The following is a 17972-nucleotide window of genomic DNA, read 5'->3' as shown; positions in this document are numbered from 1 at the left end:
GGGTAGGGGAGTTTTTCCAATTAAAGTGACATTATTCGAAATAAAATTATTTGTTTCAGTTAGAGTCGCCACTTGGAATAATTTATGGTGTCCCAAGTCACCAGTTTATTTTAAATCCCAAATCGAGGAAATTTGACTCTATTTTTGTGGTCTGCGAACACAGAAGACCGAGTAAGGAATTCTGTTAACCAGGAGAAGGTGTGAGGCACTCCCGAGTTCCGTGATTTTAGCACGGTCGCTCAACTATTAATGATTGGCCTAATTATCTGATTTAATACATGCTTAAAACCTATTGTGCATTTTTAACTTTTAATCGCTTTTAATTATTTATGGAACTTATTTGAACAAGTCGCGATGTCGCACACTTATTTGTTTTTGTACATATTGCGAATCGCGTCACGTGAAACGCACCCGCAATTTACAACATGCTTATTTTTATTATTATTCGAAGTTGAAGTCAAGTCGCGTGAAACGCACACTTGAGTTGGGGTTTACATATCGTGACTATGCCACGGAAATCGTACCCATAGTCACGATGATTTATTAATCGCGCCTAAAGCAAGCTACGAATGTTTATAAGTCTATCTTCCTAAACTAATTTGAGATTATTGTGAAGACCATAGATTATGGAATTTATTTGTGGATGACATGTCTTAATTGCTAATGGATCAATTAGTACTTGATGACCAAAAGGCTCTTTCAATTCATCTTATAATCTATAGAATATGCCCCAAGTGATAGTAATATATTAATTAATCCAATCGTTCTTATCATTAAAAAGTAATTCCTAAAGCCCAATCATTTCATGTTAATATCCAACTCATCTTTCAAGATATTAGTGTATGGCCAAATTAGGAAATAATTCATTTACCAATTAAGCTTTGAGCCCATATTCTTAGCACTAACAATCATTCTAAAATAACGACACCGGTGAAGCAAAACTCACGTCTTAACACAAAAAAAATTAACCAAGGACTTCAAGGCATGCTAATTAACTAAAACTAAAAACATTAAGCAATTAGACTAAAATATCCTTAAAAAATAACAAGAGAAACAGTAAACCAATCGTGAATCAATCTTTAAGCAAAACATAAAAAAATATTCAAACTTATAGCAAACATAATCTGAATTGGAATCCGAAAACCGGAGAACAAGAAATGGACCTTTCAATAGCTAAATATTCTTCGGTACAACATGAATAAAGCTCTGATGAACTTTTGTATGAACTAACCACAACCGGAAACGGTATCGAGAACCTCGATTGAAACTTTTTTATTTTAATGTTTGGGTAAGTTTCAGCTGGTGGTTCATGAAGGAAGATGAGGCGTTAGGTGTTTTTTTGCTGGAATTTTAGGCTGGATTTTCAAAAGAAAGACGTTGAAAGAATAACACAAGTAGAAATTCCCTTATCATAGAAGAAGAAAATAAATTTCTCTCAATTTCCTCCTCCCTCTTTTTTTTCTCCTTCTCCCCCCCTTTTCTCCTCACATTTCTCTTCTATTTATAGAAAACATTTTGAATTTTTTTCAGATTTATTTTATTTTATTTTATTTTTATTTTAATTAAAAAGAATTCCCATTTCTCATTTTTTTTAAATAAAAAATAATTCCCCACTTTCCTTTACTTTTTTTATTTCTTACTTTTTTTACTTTTATTATATTTAAATTCCCACTTTTATACTTTTTTTTAATTTTTCACTTATTTTACTTTTTTTTTTAATTTTCAATTAATTTTACTTTTTAAAAAAAAATATTTCAGCTACCCTTACTTTTATTTTTAATTCCAACTTTCTTTTACTTTTTATTTTTAAATTTCCACATTCTTTTACTTTACTTTTTTTTTTAATTTTCCACTTTCTTTTACTTTTTTTATTAAACACTTTCCACCTACTTTTACTTTTACTTTTTAATTTTATATTTCTACTTTTTCTATTTTTTAATTTCCATCCGAAATTTATTTTAAAAAAAATTAATTAATTTTTATTTATTTTCGGGTTTTTAATTTCATTTTATTTAAAAATAAAGATAAAAATAAAAATAAAAATAATAGTAATAGTAATAATTGACTTTTTAAGTTATTATTAATTTTTTCCCTAAAAAAATGTAACAAAGCTAAAAAACATATATATTAAATTTCTGAAAATATTTACATAGTATAAGGTGATAAAAATTTAAATATAGTCAAAATTTAGGTGCTCACACTATTGCAAGTTTATTATTCATATTGTTGGTGAATGACATCATGAAACGACGAAAAATAATACAATCTATCCAGATATTTTATATATTAAAATGATATAGTACAATACAATACGATACAATATATTATGAGACGATACATAACAACCATCCAAACGAGTAAGTAACAAAAAAGTGCTCGTAGTAAGTAATATCATTAATGGCAACCTAAGATCATATCTCTGTCGCAAAAATTGGAAGTAAACAGAAGGGGGAAGGGAACTCAAATACTTAATTCAAGTAATATTAAATCATCAATTATTTATATAATAAAATGATGTATAGTTTATAGCAAATTCATAAAGTATCATTATATTGTGGTTCATTACTTGTTAATTTAGTCATACATTGGAAATTTGGCAGGTTCTAGAAATTCCAAATTTATCAAAATTTGATGTGGTTGACTCATAAATGAATTAGGAGTTATTAAAAGATTCTGGATATTTCGCGAGCCAGAACATCACTTAAGAAAAAAGAAATTAGCGAGTCACTTGTTATGAGTTCTGTATTATTTTATGAGTTGTCAGTTAATATACATTAAAATAAGATAAGCATAAATTAATGATGGGCTACTTAATATACATCATGTCTTGCAAAGAATTTTTAATATCATCAAATTACATTTACCTATACTAGTCGAGTGCACCCTATTTCAGTGAATATATAATTTTAAAAAATAATATGACTATTATTAAATAAAATATTTGAGTTATTGAACAAAAATTTAAAAATATTAGCTCTTAATAATGAATGTTGATCCAATTTAGCTAGTTCACTAAATAAAGAAATCTTGTCCAATAAAAGTCTGTTATGCCATATTATGATTTATGAGAACTTTGGGAATATATTATGAAAATTATTATTATTTTGTTACCTAATACTAAAAATAAGTAACAAATTAATACTATAATATAACTAATTTTGCTCAACTTTTTAATTTCTGCCACCGCTGGTGCTCTTCTTATGGAAACAAATTTGTGTAACTTAAGAGTTTGATCAACTTGAAAAATAACTTTACTAACATGAGATTTCGAAAAAGAATTAAATTGGATTCTTTTGTTAATTAATTAATTCAAAGAGTTGATTATTTATTCTTAACATTAAAAGAATAATTTATTTATTTATTGCATTGGGAATTTTTAATTTTATAATAATAGAGAAAATATAGATAATTTTTTATATTCTTATGTAATATTTAAAAAATATATTTAATAATTAAAATATTTCTTAAGTATAAACATCTCACTATCCCTTAAAATTCTAAGTTATTACCTATAAAAAGAATGAATGCCTAAACATATTTCGAAGGGAATTTTCGTAAGAAAATAGAAGGAAAATGTGATGACCCAAAATGTCATCTTTAAATTTATTAATTAATTTTATATTTTAAGACCTCAAAAAGCACTATTTATCATTCCTCGACTTACGTGCGCATTCCGTAAAGTTTTCAGGTGAAAAATGAATTAAAATGTGAATTAGAGCTTTAAAACTCAACTGAGTTGACTTTGGTCAACATTTTGAGCAAACGGATTCGGATTAGTATTTTGATAGTTTTAGTAGGTCCGTATCGTGATTTGGGACTTAGGCGTATGCCCGAAATCAAATTCCGAGGTCCCTAGCCCGAGATATGAAATTTTGATAAAAAATTAAAAGTTTAAGTTCAAATAGTGACCGAATGTCAAATTATGTGCAAACGACCCCGGAATAGAATTTTGATGATTCCAACAGCTCCGTATGGTGATTTTGGACTTAGGAGCATGATCAAAATTTTATTTGGAAGTCCGTAGTGGAATTGGGCTTAAAATGTTAAAAGTTGAATTTTTGGGAAGTTTGACCGGGGGGAGAGGGGGGTTGACTTTTTGATATCGAGGTCGGAATCCGATTCTGAAAATTGAAATAGGTCTGTTATGTTATTTATGACTTGTGTGCAAAATTTGAAGTCATTCCGAATTGATTTGATGTGTTTCGGCACAAGATATAGAATTTGAAAGTTCGAAGTTCATAGATTTGGATTTGAGGTGCGATTCATCGTTTTGATATTGTTTGATGTGGTTTGAAGCCTCAACTAAGTTCATATTATATTTTGGGACATGTTGGTATAATTGGTTAAGGTCCCGAGGGTCTCGGGTGGATTTCGGAAGGTAAACGGAATGAATTTCGGACAAAGAAGGCTGCTGGAAATTTCTGTTGCAGAAATTTCGCCAGAACTTTCTGTTGCGTGGAGCCAAATTTGAAAGCTTATATCGCGCAATCTATAAGGAATCAGAAAAGTTTCAAAACTTAAAAGTTGTAGCCCTTTGATTCTAGTTTCCAGAAAGTTAAACCATTCATCATTTGGACATTTGTAAAGAAAGTTATGATGGATTGAATGAAGGCTGGTAGAGCAGTTTTGCCAGAAATGTCGCCAGAAATTTCTGATGTGTGTAGCCGACTTTGGAAGCTTATATCTCGCAATTCATAGGGAATCAGAAAAGTTGCAAAACATGAAAGTTGTAGTCGATTGATTCTAGTTTTCAGAGAGTTAAACCATTTATCATTTGGACATTTGTACATAAAATTATGATCAATTGAAGGAAAGCTAGTAGAGTAGTTTCTGGTGGACTTCTAGTGACGAAAAATGGACTTTTAGTGACAGAAAATGTACTTTTAGTGACGGATTGGCAGAAACTTAAGGACCAAAAATGGTCATTTCATTCATTTCGTTTTGGATTTTGGAACACGATTCTTGGGCAATTTTTGGGCGATTTTCACGGGAAAACATTGGGGTAAATGTTCCTTATCCTATATTGATTATATTTCATGATTTCATACTCATTTACATCATGAATTCGTGAATTTATGGAAGAAAAATCAAGTTTTTTGCAAAATCTTCCAAAAACGAAAATTTAAGATTTGGAGGTCGAGTTGTTATCGGATTTTGGTAAAAGTGGTATGGGTGGACTCGTAATTGAATGGGTTGTCGGATTTTGTAAGTTTCTCCGGATTCCGAGATATGGGCCCCACAAGCAAATTTTGAGCTAATTTCGGATTTTAATGAAAATGTAGTATTTTCTTATAAAATTGATTACTATAATTTTTGTTGACTGTATCGAATTAATTATGACAAGATACGAGTCGATCGGAGTCGGAAAAATCGAGGAAAAAGCATAATACTTGGTTAAATTGGAGCAAGTCGAGGTAAGTGACTTGTCTAACTTTGTGTGTGGGAAATTCCCCTAGGATTGATAATTGTAATGTGTGGAAAGTCGTGTACACGAGGTGACAGGTGTGTACACGGACTAAATATGAAAGATTATGTTTTAACTTGTGTAGATCATTGTTACGCATTAATTAAATTATTTCATTTTGTTATATTTTTCATTATTGATTTAATATTTATATTTTTTAAATTTGCTTGACCTTTTCCTGCTAATTATTTTTTTTGTTTAATTGAAACTTGGTTTCTTTTATACTATGCATTATTTGAAGGTTGATTTTCTTTAAATTAAATATTATTAATATGAAGTATTTGAAATTTTTAAATTTGATATTGAAGTAACGTATTAAAAATTTGAAATATTATTTTCCTGAATTATTTATTCTTGAATATTTTCGTAAGATTGTTTTTTTTTTTTTGAATTATTCTGGCATGAGCCGTGAGCTCTTTATTATTGAAAACTATTGTTGTTGATTTTTTTGTGGAAAAATTGAAATATTTGGCACTTGAGGTGTAAATTGTGATATATTGTGATATTGATACGCATGCGGTGGTATAAGGTCTTGGTGTTGAAACACATGTGGTGAGATAAGGGTGGCTTGATACTCGTGGCTAGTAGGGGTGACTACTAGAAGTCATGCGGTGTGATAAGGGTGGCTAAAACGCGGGATGCTCTTTCGGAAAAAAATATTTTCTTTAAATAAATTGTGAAGGCTCCTGCGGTGATATAAGAAAATGAGATATTGTGAAATTATTTATAACTTGGGACTATGAGACGGTACCTCGGTAATGCCCTTGTTGATATTAATTTATGGCCATAGTTGCTTTCGATTAATTGTTGTGATTTTCATAAAGTTGAAGAAAATTCTGTTTTGATTCTACGAGATATTATTTGCAATTATTTGATGTCATTAAATGTGACATACTATTTGATTCATTTTCAATGTCATTTTATTTTAATACATTGATAAACATTTTATCATGCCATTATTATATTCCAGTAGGGCCTCACCGCTGTGGTGTACTCATACTACGCTTCTGCACATCTTTTTGTGCAGATCCAGGTACATTTTTACCAGCCTAGACGTCAGTGAGTTACCTGCGCACGGAGACTTCGAGGTATATCTGCCAGCGTCCGCAGACTCCGGAGTCCCCTTCTATCATTTTATGTTGCTTCCTTATATTTTATTTAGACCTTGACATATAGAGACATTGAGAATAAATTCTTAGAAGCTTGTGACTTATTTCTACCGGGGTTTGGGAGTTGAAATTGTTTGAATTGTAGTTTATTTATTTCAGATATTTATTATTATTCCGCATTGATAGGCTTACCTAGTCTTAGAGACTAGGTGCCATCACGACATCCTACAGAGGGAATTTGGGGTCGTGACAAGTTGGTATCGGAGCACTAGGTTCATAGGTGTCATGAGTCACAAACAGGTTTAGTAGAGTCTTGCAGATCGGTACGGAGACGTCTGTACTTATCTTCGAGAGGCTATGAAATTGTTAGGAAATATTCACTTCTTTGACTCCTTATCGTGCGGCATTGATTTAGCTTGAAACATATATCTTATATTCCTTTGTATCCACTCGTGTATGACATTGCGCACTCGGTATCAGTTGTACGTCGACGGTTCATGATGCCGTAGATGGGACTATAAGGGAGCCAGAGATGCTCAAACATTGCCTCAACGTGTGGTTTCGGCTGAAGATGCGGGCGTATTGAGAGATCACCTAGTGAATCATGTGGGGGTGCAACGGACGTTGGCGTCTAGTTGATTTATACAAGCTGTGAAGGTTATTATTGTGGATCATCGGACGTTGTGACCTAAGACTTCGCGCCGAGTAGGGGAGTCCACTACCAATGGGTGGATTGCGGGGTCATGTATTATATCAGTTTTGGCCTGAAATGTATATATGTGGTACTGAAAGGTTCCCTAAAATTTACACATGTTTAAGACCTGAGATTTTGTAGAGGATAAGGTTGGGACTTGCGGTATGTCCGCCTCCTTAATAATCATATACTTCAATACCAAAGGAGTTATAGAAACAACTCTAAATTTGTAGAAGGTCTACTCAGCGTGGACGTCACTGTTGCGGATTTTAGGGTGCTTCGGAGTAAGTACACTTGTTGACGAGAGTCTAGACTATGTGGTTCGTGACAAGATTTGTATGTATGGAGCTCTACTTTTGTGATCGTTGTGTATAAACAGGGGTAAGGGTTACCCTTAAGAAGAGTCGAAGAGTATGTTAAGAAATTGGTCAGCTCAACATTGTAGAGTCAGTATAACAAAAGAAGAAATTCGCCTTGGGAGAGATAATTCTCCACCAGTGTTCATGGCAAGCCTATGAAGAGAGCAGACCAGCCAATGCAACACCGCCCACTTGGCTTATTTCTTAGAAACGCTTTTGAAAGAGTTTGTTTTCTGGACTCTCCGTAATTCGTGGCGCATAGGGTTTGAACGGTTGCATCATGTCACCATTGACGATGTCAGAATATGCCATCAAGTTCAATAAGTTAACCCGTCATACTCCTACTTTGCTTCCTACAGCCAGAGGGCGAGTCCATAGACTCATTAAAGGACTCAATTATGATCGTAAAATTTTGTACGACTCGGGAGCTACAAGCTGATACTTCATTTCTGCTAGTTGTACAAATTGCCAAGATATTAGAATGTGTTTGGGGTGAGGAAAAAAAAAAGGAAACTAAGGAGACCAAGACGTCTCAAGGTTCTGGGGGATTCAGTGGATTCTACTCTGCAAGTATAAATCATTATGGAGGGGGCTCGGGCAGTCGGCCAGCCCAGTCCGCACATCGGATTACTCGGGGTGCTCCAGTAAGTTCTTTTAATGCACCACCGACATTAGTTCCTACAATGGTTATTCCAGTTATCTGTCACACACTCAATATGAGCAGCTTAACCTGCAAAGGGGTTGTTATGAATACGGTGATACTAGGCACATCATGAGAAAATTGTCCCAAACTTGGGAGAGACTTATTCTATCAAAGCACTCAGGCTACGTGCCCCATTACAGTTACTATACCACCCACACGACCAGTTAGGGGTGGAGGACAGACGGGTAGAAGGCGTCCTAGAGGTGGAGACCCAGCCGTTGATATATTTATTTTACGGTATGGCAGAGGTTGCTACATCAGATGGTGTCATTACAGGTACGACCTCAATTTAATATAAAGGAATAATTTCCTTAACTTGATTCGGTTCTCAATATCGAAACGAGTCCTCCTATTGTGCTCCACTTATGAGTGAGCTTCATAATTCTATACTCTACTTATGTGTTTACCCCTGTTAGGAGATTTTATGGAGATAACTACGCCTATTATTTCGTGTTGGTCACTAATAAGAGCTGCGAGGCTAAATGTGGCTTTCTGTTACTCATTTCGGTAATTTTTGATGTAAATTCCGAATAATTAATTGCAAATTGTGAATTATATGCCCTACCGGTGTGGGGTTCATTATGTGTTGTGATTTGGTGTAACCGAAATTATTTAAAAGGAGAAAATGGAAATTTTCAATTGGCACGATGTGCATATTACTTGTGATTCAGAACTGAGGACGAGATCCTCACATTTTTATGTAAATTGATATGTTTAAACCGGGCTACGAGCTGCGGTGGAAGTTATATAAGGACGAGATCCTTGTGAGGAAAATTCTTGTGTTTAAGTTCTCCCTTGTGAAATTAAATTTGTACTATAGTACTAATAGGGAGTCATGCATGTTAGGCTTATTTGAAAATTCTTATATGAAATTCTTTGGGCATAGTTGTCAAATTCGTGTTGTAATTATTAAATTTTAACCTACGAGGTAGGTGTCCGCCTAGGTGGCGTTAAATGTGACTCGTTAATTCGGGTAAATAATTATGAAGTCTTCATGCCTCGCATCTAGTTATCAGTATTGTGAAGGTTTGCAACGAGAGTTTTGTTAACATGAGGTTAAATGACGATTCTGTAATTGATTATGAACAACTATTAAGACCAAATTGATCCAAAAGGGTGCCCCATTTACAGGGTCAGACGAGTGTGAGTTAAGCTTTCAGAAGCTCAAGATCACTTTGACTCCGACACAAGCGTTGGTATTACTTACATGTTCAAGGTCTTATACTGTGTATTGTGACGCGTCGCGTATTGGTCTCGGCGCGATGTTGATGCAAGACGGTAGGGTGATTGCCTACGCGTCCAGACAGTTAAAGGTACATGAGAAAAAAAATAAAAAAAATTCGATCCACGGCCTTGAGTTAGCAGCTATTGTTCGTGCCTTGAAGAATTTGGCGGCATTATTTGTACGGTGTCCATTGTGAGGTCTACATCGATCACCGAAGTCTACAATATCTGTTTAAACAGAAGGATCTTAATTTGCGGCAGCGGAGATGGTTGGAGTTGCTTAAGGATTATGATATCACCATTCTCTATCATCTTGGGAAGGCCAATGTAGTGGCCGATGTCTTGAGTCGTAAGGCAGAGAGTTTGGGCAGCTTAGCATATTTACTGGTAGCAGAGAGGCCTTTGGCCTTGGATATTCAGGCCTTGGCCAACCAGTTTGTCAGATTGGATGTTTCCGAACCGAGTCGAGTTTTGGCTATTGTGGTTTCTCAGTCTTCTCTTTATGATCGTATCAGGGAGTGTCAGTATGATGACCCCCCATTTTCTTGTCCTTAAGGATACAGTTCAGCACAGTGATGCCAAAGAAGTCGCAATTGGAGATGATGATGTATTACGGATGCAGGGCAGGCTATGTATGCCTAATGTAGATGGTTTTCGTGAATTGATTCTCCATGAGGCTCACAGTTCACGGTACTCCATATATCCGGGTGCTGCGAAGATGTAGCAGGACTTGAGGCAACATTATTGGTGGAGGAAGATGAAGAAAGACATAGTGGAGTATGTAGCTCGGTGTCTAAATTGTCAACAAGTGAAATATGAGCATCAACGACCGAGTGGATTGCTTCAGAAGTTAGTGATTCCAGAATGGAAATGCGAGAGGATCACTATGAATTTCATTGTTGGGCTCTCACGGACTCAGAGGAAGTTCAATGCAGCTTGGGTGATTGTGGATAGATTTACCAAGTCAGATCATTGCAATCCTATGATGACTACCTACTCTTCCGAGTAGTTGGCTCGAATCTATATTCGCGAGATTATCAGATTTCAAGGCATACCGATATCTATTATCTCTGACCGGGGTATGCAGTTTACATCACAGTTCTGGAGGGCAGTACAACATGAGTTGGGTACTCGGGTAGAGTTGAGTACAATATTTTACCCTCAGACGGACGGACAGTCCGAACGCACTATTCAGATACTGGAGGATATGCTTCGTGCGTGTGTGATAGATTTTGGGGGTGCTTGGGATCAGTTCTTACCACTTGCGTAGTTTGCTTACAATAACAGTTGTCAATCAAGCATTCAGATGGCTCCGTATGAGGCCTTGTATGGTAGGTGGTGCCAGTCCCCAGTGGGTTGGTTCGAACCGGGCGAGGCTAGGCTATTGGGTACATACTTGGTTCAGGATGCCTTGGAAAAAGGTTAAGTTGATTCAGGATTGACTTTGTACAGCCCAATCTAGACAGAAGAGTTATGCGAATCGGAAGGTTCGTGATGTTGCATTCATGGTTGGTGAGCGGGTATTGCTCCGGGTTTCGCCTATGAAGGGTGTGATGAGGTTCGGGAAGAAGGGTAATTTGAGCCCTAGGTATATTGGGCCTTTTGAGATTCTTGAGATAGTTGGAGAGGTGGCTTACAAACTTGCACTACCACCTAGTCTCTGTGCCAGTCATCCGGTATTCCATGTTTCCATGCTTCGGAAATATCACGGCGATCCGTGTCATGTGTTAGACTTCAGTTCGGTTCAGTTGGACAAAAATCTATCTTATGTTGAGGAACCAATGGCTATTTTGGATAGGCATGTTCGAAAGCTGAGGTCAAAGAATATTGCTTCCGTGAAGGTTCAGTGGAGGGGTCATCCGGTCGAGGAGGCGACTTGGGAGACCGAGCATGATATGCGCAGTTGTTATCCACACTTATTCACCAGCTTAGGTACTTTTTCTAACTCCGTTCGAGGACGAACGTTTGTTTTAGAGGTGGAGAATGTGATGACCCAAAATGTCATCTTTAAATTTAATAATTAATTTTGTATTCTAAGACCTCGAAAAGCATTATTTATCATTCCTCGACTTGCGTACGTATTCCGTAAAATTTTTCGGAAAGTTTTCAGGTGAAAAATGAATTAAAATGTGAATTAGAGTTTTAAAACTCAACTAAGTTGACTTTGGTCAACATTTTGAGCAAACGGACTCGAATCAATGTTTTGATAGTTTTGGTAGGTCCGTATCGTGATTTGGGACTTTGGCGTATGCCCGCAATCAAATTCAGAGGTCCCTAGCCCGAGATATGAAATTTTGATGAAAAATTAAAAGTTTAAGTTCAAATAGTGACCAGATGTCAAATTATGTGCAAACGACCCCAGAATAGAATTTTAATGATTCCAACAGTTCCATATAGTGATTTTGGACTTAGGAGCATGATCAGAATTTTATTTGGAAGTCCGTAGTGGAATTAGGCTTGAAATGCCAAAAGTTAATTTTTTTGGAAGTTTGACCGGGGGTTGACTTTTTGATATCGAGGTCGGAATCCGATTCTGGAAATTGGAATAGGTCTGTTATGTTATTTATGACTTGTGTGCAAAATTTGAAGTCATTCCGAATTGATTTGATGTGTTTCGGCACAAGATATAGAATTTGAAAGTTCAAAGTTCATAGATTTTGATTTGAGGTGCGATTCGTCGTTTTGATGTTGTTTGATGTGGTTTGAAGCCTCGACTAAGTTTGTATTGTATTTTGGGACATGTTGGTATAATTGGTTAAGGTCCCGAGGGTCTCGCGTGGATTTCGGAAGGTAAACGGAATAGATTTCGTACAAAGAAGGCTGCTGGAAATTTCTGTTGCAGAAATTTCCCCAGAAAATTCTGGTGCGTGGAACCAAATGTGAAAGCTTATATAGCGCAATCTATAAGGCATCAGAAGAGTTTCAAAACATAAAAGTTGTAGCCCTTTGATTCTAGTTTCCAAAACGTTAAACCATTCATCATTTGGACATTTGTACAGAACGTTATGTTGGATTGAATGAAGGCTGGTAGAGCAGTTTTGCCAGAAATTTCAGAAATTTCTGATGTGTGGAGCCGACTTTGGAAGCTTATGTCTCGAAATTCATAAGGAATCAGAAAATTTGCAAAACATGAAAGTGGTAGTCGTTTGATTCTAGTTTCTATAAAGATACACTTTACATCATTTGGACATTTGTACAGAAAGTTATGATCGATTGAAGGAAGGCTGATAGAGCAGTTTCTGGTGGACTTTTAGTGACAAAAAATGGACTTTTAGTGACAGATTGACAGAAACTTAAGGACCAAAAATGGTCATTTCAGGACCAAAAATGGTCATTTCATTCATTTCGTTTTTGATTTTTGGAGCACGGTTCTTGGGTGATTTTTGGGCGATTTTCACGGAAAAACATTGGGGTAAGTGTTCCTTATCCTATATTGATTATATTTCATGATTCCATACTCATTTACATCATGAATCCATGAATTTATGGAAGAAAAATCAGATTTTTATAAAATCTTCCAAAAACGAAAATTTAAGATTTGAGGTCGAGTTGTTATCGGATTTTGGTAAAATTAGTATGGGTGGACTCGTAATTGAATGGGTTGTCGAATTTTATAAGTTTCGCCGGATTCCAAGATGTGGGCCCCAAAGACAAATTTTGAGCTAATTTCGGATTTTAATGAAAATATAATATTTTCTTATGAAATTGATTACTATAATTTTTGTTGACTGTATCGAATTAATTATGATTAGATACGAGTCGATCGGAGTCGGAAAAATCGAGGAAAAAGCAAAATACTTGGTTAAATTAGAGCAAGTCGAGGTAAGTGACTTGTCTAACTTTGTGTGAGAGAAATTCCCCTAGGATTGATAATTGTAATGTGTGAAAAGTCGTGTACACGAGGTGACGAGTGTGTATACGGACTAAATGTGAAAGATTATGTTTTAAATTGTGTAGATCATTGTTGCGCATTAATTAAATTATTTCATTTTGTTATATTCTTCATTATTGATTTAATGTTTATATTTTTTAAATTTGCTCGACCTTTTCCTGCTAATTATTTTTTTTTAATTGAAACTTGGTTTCTTTTATACTGTACATTATTTGAAGGTTGATTTTCTTTAAATTAAATATTACTAATATGAAGTATTTGACATTTTTAAATTTGATAATGAAGTAACGTATTAAAAATTTGAAATATTATTTTCCTGAATTATTTATTCTTGAATATTTTCGTAAGATTGTTTTTTTTTTTGGATTATTCTGGCATGAGCCGTGAGCTCTTTATTATTAAAAACTATTGTTGTTGATTTTTTTGTGGAAAAATTGAAATATTGGGCACTTGAGGTGCAAATTATAATATATTGTGATATTGATACGCATGCGGTGGTATAAGGTCTGGGTGTTGAAATGCATGCGGTGAGATAAAGATGATTTACAGAATTTACAATAATTTATTTAATCAGCAGAAATAATCAAATTCCTTCAAATGTAACAATTCTCAATATATTAATTAAATTCCTTCAATTCAAATAATTTCCAATTTATCAATTAAACCTCATTTACAGGAGTAACAATTAATTCCTTAACAAGCAAGAATAATAATTCATTAAATTCCAAGGATTTTCTAATTTATTAATTAGCTTCACAAGCTGAAATAAATTATTAAAGTATCGTGTAATTATTATTATTAAGCACGATTTCTGCCGAGGACGTACGGCCCGATCCAGAGTGTTGTGTACACTGCCGAGGGACGTGCGGCGCGATCCATAGATGCATCTATCCTGCCGAGGCGTTCGGCCCGCTCCACAAGAAAGGAGGATATTTTCTTATGTGCCTCCGGAAGGAGAGTATATTTATTATAAGATGAATTTGGGAGGAGAACAATTTCTTTTATCAATTAATTGATTTAAACAAAAATTAAGAATACGAAAATATCATATTTTTCTACTTTTCATAACAATTCACAATATATACATCAATTATTTTAATTAATAAAGAATACAATTCACACAAGTAATTCATGCTTTGAGTCTTAAACTACCCGGACTTTAGCATTAATAGTAGCTACGCACGGACTCTCGTCACCTCGTGCGTATGTAGCCCCCGCAATTAGCAACAATTATTCAATTTAATCCATATGGGGTAATTTCCCCTTCACAAGATGACAAGAGACTTACCTCGTCTTACTCCAATTAATCCACTATAAGTCCTTTTCCACAATTATCCAACTCTGTCTGGCTCGAATCTATCCAAAATAATTCGATACAATCACTAAAAATTATAGGAATCAATTCTATAAGAAAATACTACATTTTAAATAAAAATCCCGAAATTAATTAAAAATTTGTCTGTGGGGCCCACGTCTCGGAATCCGGCAAAAGTTACGAAATCCGACAACCCATTCAATTACGAGTCCAACCATACTATTTTCACTCAAATACGACTCCGAATCGATACCGGAATCTCAAAAATTAATTTCTATGAGATTTCTAAAAATTTTCCAAATTTAAATCTCAAAACACTAATTTATGGTGAAAACAATGATATAATTGTATATGTAGACCTAATCCGAGTTAGAATCACTTACCCCAATATTTTTCCCTTGAAAATCTGACAAAAGTAGCCTCTGCTCAAGCTCAAGTTCGTCAAAAATGGCAAATGGGACGAATGTCCTCTGTTTTTATAACTTACAGCTCTGTCCAGTTCGATCAAGGAGCTCGATCAGGGGAGCTCGATCTCAGGGAGCTCGATCTCAGGGAGCTCGATCTTGGGAGCTCGATCAAGGAGCTCGATCTTGGGAGCTGGTCATGGCCTTGATCAGGCCTCAAGCCTGGGACATGGTCATGGCCTCGATCAAGTTCAATCTTGGGTCTTGATCCTGGCCCTCGAGCCTTGCCTTCGATCGTGGCTTCGATACTGATCCTCATCCCTAACTTCGACTCAGGCCTCGATCGTGGGCTCGATATCTGGGTTTGATCTGGGGCTCGATCATAGCCCAGAATATACAGCAGAAGGGAAAATTGCAGCAGCTTTTTAAGTCCAACTTTTGATCCGTTAACCATCTGAAACTCACCCGAGGCCCTCGGGACCTCAACCAAATATACCAACAAGTCCTAAAACATCATACGAACTTAGTCGAATCTCTAAATCACATCAAACAACGCTAAAACCATGAATCATACCCCAATTCAAGCTTAACGAAACTAAGAGTTTTCAACTTCTACATTCGATGTCGGAACCTATCAAATCAACTCCGATTAACCTCAAATTTTACATAACGGATCTATGAAAATTTTTGGAACTAGATTCCGACTCCGGTATCAAAAAGTCAACTCATCGGTCAAACTTCTAAACTTAAATTCTTATTTTTAGCCATTTCAAGCCTAATTTAACTACGGACTTTCAAATAAAATTTTGAACACGCTCCTAAGTCCAAAATCACCATACGGAGTTGTTGGAATCATCAAAATTCTATTCCGGGGTCGTTTTCTCAAAATATTGACCGAAGTCAAACTTAGCACTTTAAGGCCAACTTAAGGAACCAAGTGTTCCGGTTTCACCCCAAACACTTCCAAATCCCGAACCAACCATCTCCGCAAGTCATAAATCATTACAAGCACCTACGAGAGGTTTTATTTTAGGGAACGGGGTTCTAAAAGTTAAAATGACCGGTTGAGTCATTACATTCTCCACCTCTTAAACAAACGTTCGTCCTCGAACGGGTTTAGAATTGTACCTGGAGTGTTGAATAAGTTTGGATATCTGCTCCGCATGTCTTCCTCAGCCTCCCAAGTCGCTTCCTCGACTGGTTGGCCCCTCCATTGGACTTTTACTGCAGAAATGCTCTTGGACCTCAACTGGCGAACCTGTTTATCAACAATGACAATTGGCTCCTCTTCATAACCCAAGCTATTATCTAGTTGAACAGTGCTGAAGTCTAACACATGTGATAGGTCGGCATGATACTTCCGGAGCATAGATACGTGAAAAATCGGATGAACTCCGGATAGGCTGGGAGGCAATGCAAGCTCATAAGTAACCTCCCCAACTCGTTTCAACACCTCAAATGGTCCTATATACCTTGGGCTCAACTTGCCCTTCTTCCCGAATCTCAAAATTCCCTTCATCGGCGAAACCTTCAAGAGAACTTTTTCACCTACCATAAATGATATATCACGCGCTTTCTGATCCGCTTAACTCTTTTGTCTGGACTGTGCTGTACGAAGTCGCTCCTGAATCAACTTTACCTTTTCCAAGGCATCCCTTACCAAATCTGTACCATATAACTTAGCCTCACCTGGCTCAAACCATCCGATAGGTGAACGACATCGCCGACCATATAAAGCCTCAAATGGAGCCATCTCGATGCTGGATTGGTAACTGTTATTATAAGCACACTCGGCCAAAGGCAGGAAATGATCCCACTGACCTCCAAAGTCGATCACACATGCCCTAAGCATATCCTCCAAAATCTGAATTGTCCTCTCTGACTGTCCATCGGTCAGCGGATGAAAGGCTGTGCTGAGCTCTACACGGGTCCCCAACTCACTTTGTACTGCTCTCCAGAAATGTGAAGTAAACTGAGGGCCTCTATCTGATATGATGAAAATTGGCACACCGTGCAACCGAACTATCTCCTGAATATAAATCTGGGCCAACCACTCTGAAGTATACGTAGTCACAACAGGAATAAAATGTGCCGACTTATTCAACCTGTCAACAATCACCCAAACTGCATCAAACTTCCTCAAGGTTCGCGGCAACCCAACTACAAAGTCCATAGTAATTCGTTCCCATTTCCACTCTGGTATAGTCATCTGCTGAAGTAGGCCACCTGGCCTCTGGTGCTCATATTTAACTTGCTGGCAATTTAGACACCTAGATACATACTCAACTATGTTCTTTTTCATTCGTCGCCACCAATAATGTTGCCTCAAGTCACGATACATCTTATTAGCACCTGGATGAATAGAATACCGAGAACTGTGTGCCTCTTCCAGGATCTTTTTCCTCAGTCCATTCACATTAGGAACACATAGATGATCCTGGAGTCGCAGAACACTATCCGCTCTAATAGTAACTTCCTTGGCACCACCTCGTAGTACCGTTTCACGAAGAACCATCAAGTATGGGTCATCATACTGGCGAGCCTTGATCTGCTCAAATAGTGAAGATTGGGCCACCACACATGCAAGAACTCGGCTGGGCTCTGAAATATCCAACCTCACAAGTTTGTTAGCCAAGGATTGAATATCTGAGGCTAATGGCCTTTCCTCTGCTGAAATGAAAGCCAAACTACTCATACTCTCCGCCTTCCTGCTCAAGGCATCTGCAACCACATTTGCTTTGCCCGGATGATACAAGATAGTAATATCATAATCTTTTAGTAACTCTAGCCATCTGCGCTGCCTCAAAT

At 36.3% G+C, this 17972-nt stretch overlaps 1 protein-coding gene across 1 annotated transcript in view; it reads right to left on the bottom strand.

Moving 5' to 3' along the window:
* LOC142180393 (uncharacterized) overlaps positions 1–17972 on the bottom strand; it is a 69848-nt gene that overhangs the window by 40594 nt on the left and 11282 nt on the right. The window contains exon 5 of the mRNA XM_075252610.1: positions 16865–17601. Within this exon, the coding sequence (XP_075108711.1) occupies positions 16865–17601 (737 nt within the window). The remainder of the gene's footprint in view (positions 1–16864; positions 17602–17972) is intronic.

Source organism: Nicotiana tabacum, chromosome 4, assembly GCF_000715075.1.
Source record: "Nicotiana tabacum cultivar K326 chromosome 4, ASM71507v2, whole genome shotgun sequence".
NCBI lineage: Eukaryota > Viridiplantae > Streptophyta > Magnoliopsida > Solanales > Solanaceae > Nicotiana > Nicotiana tabacum.
The sequence above is the reverse complement of the archived record's forward strand: the minus strand, read 5'-3'. Positions and strand labels throughout refer to the sequence as shown.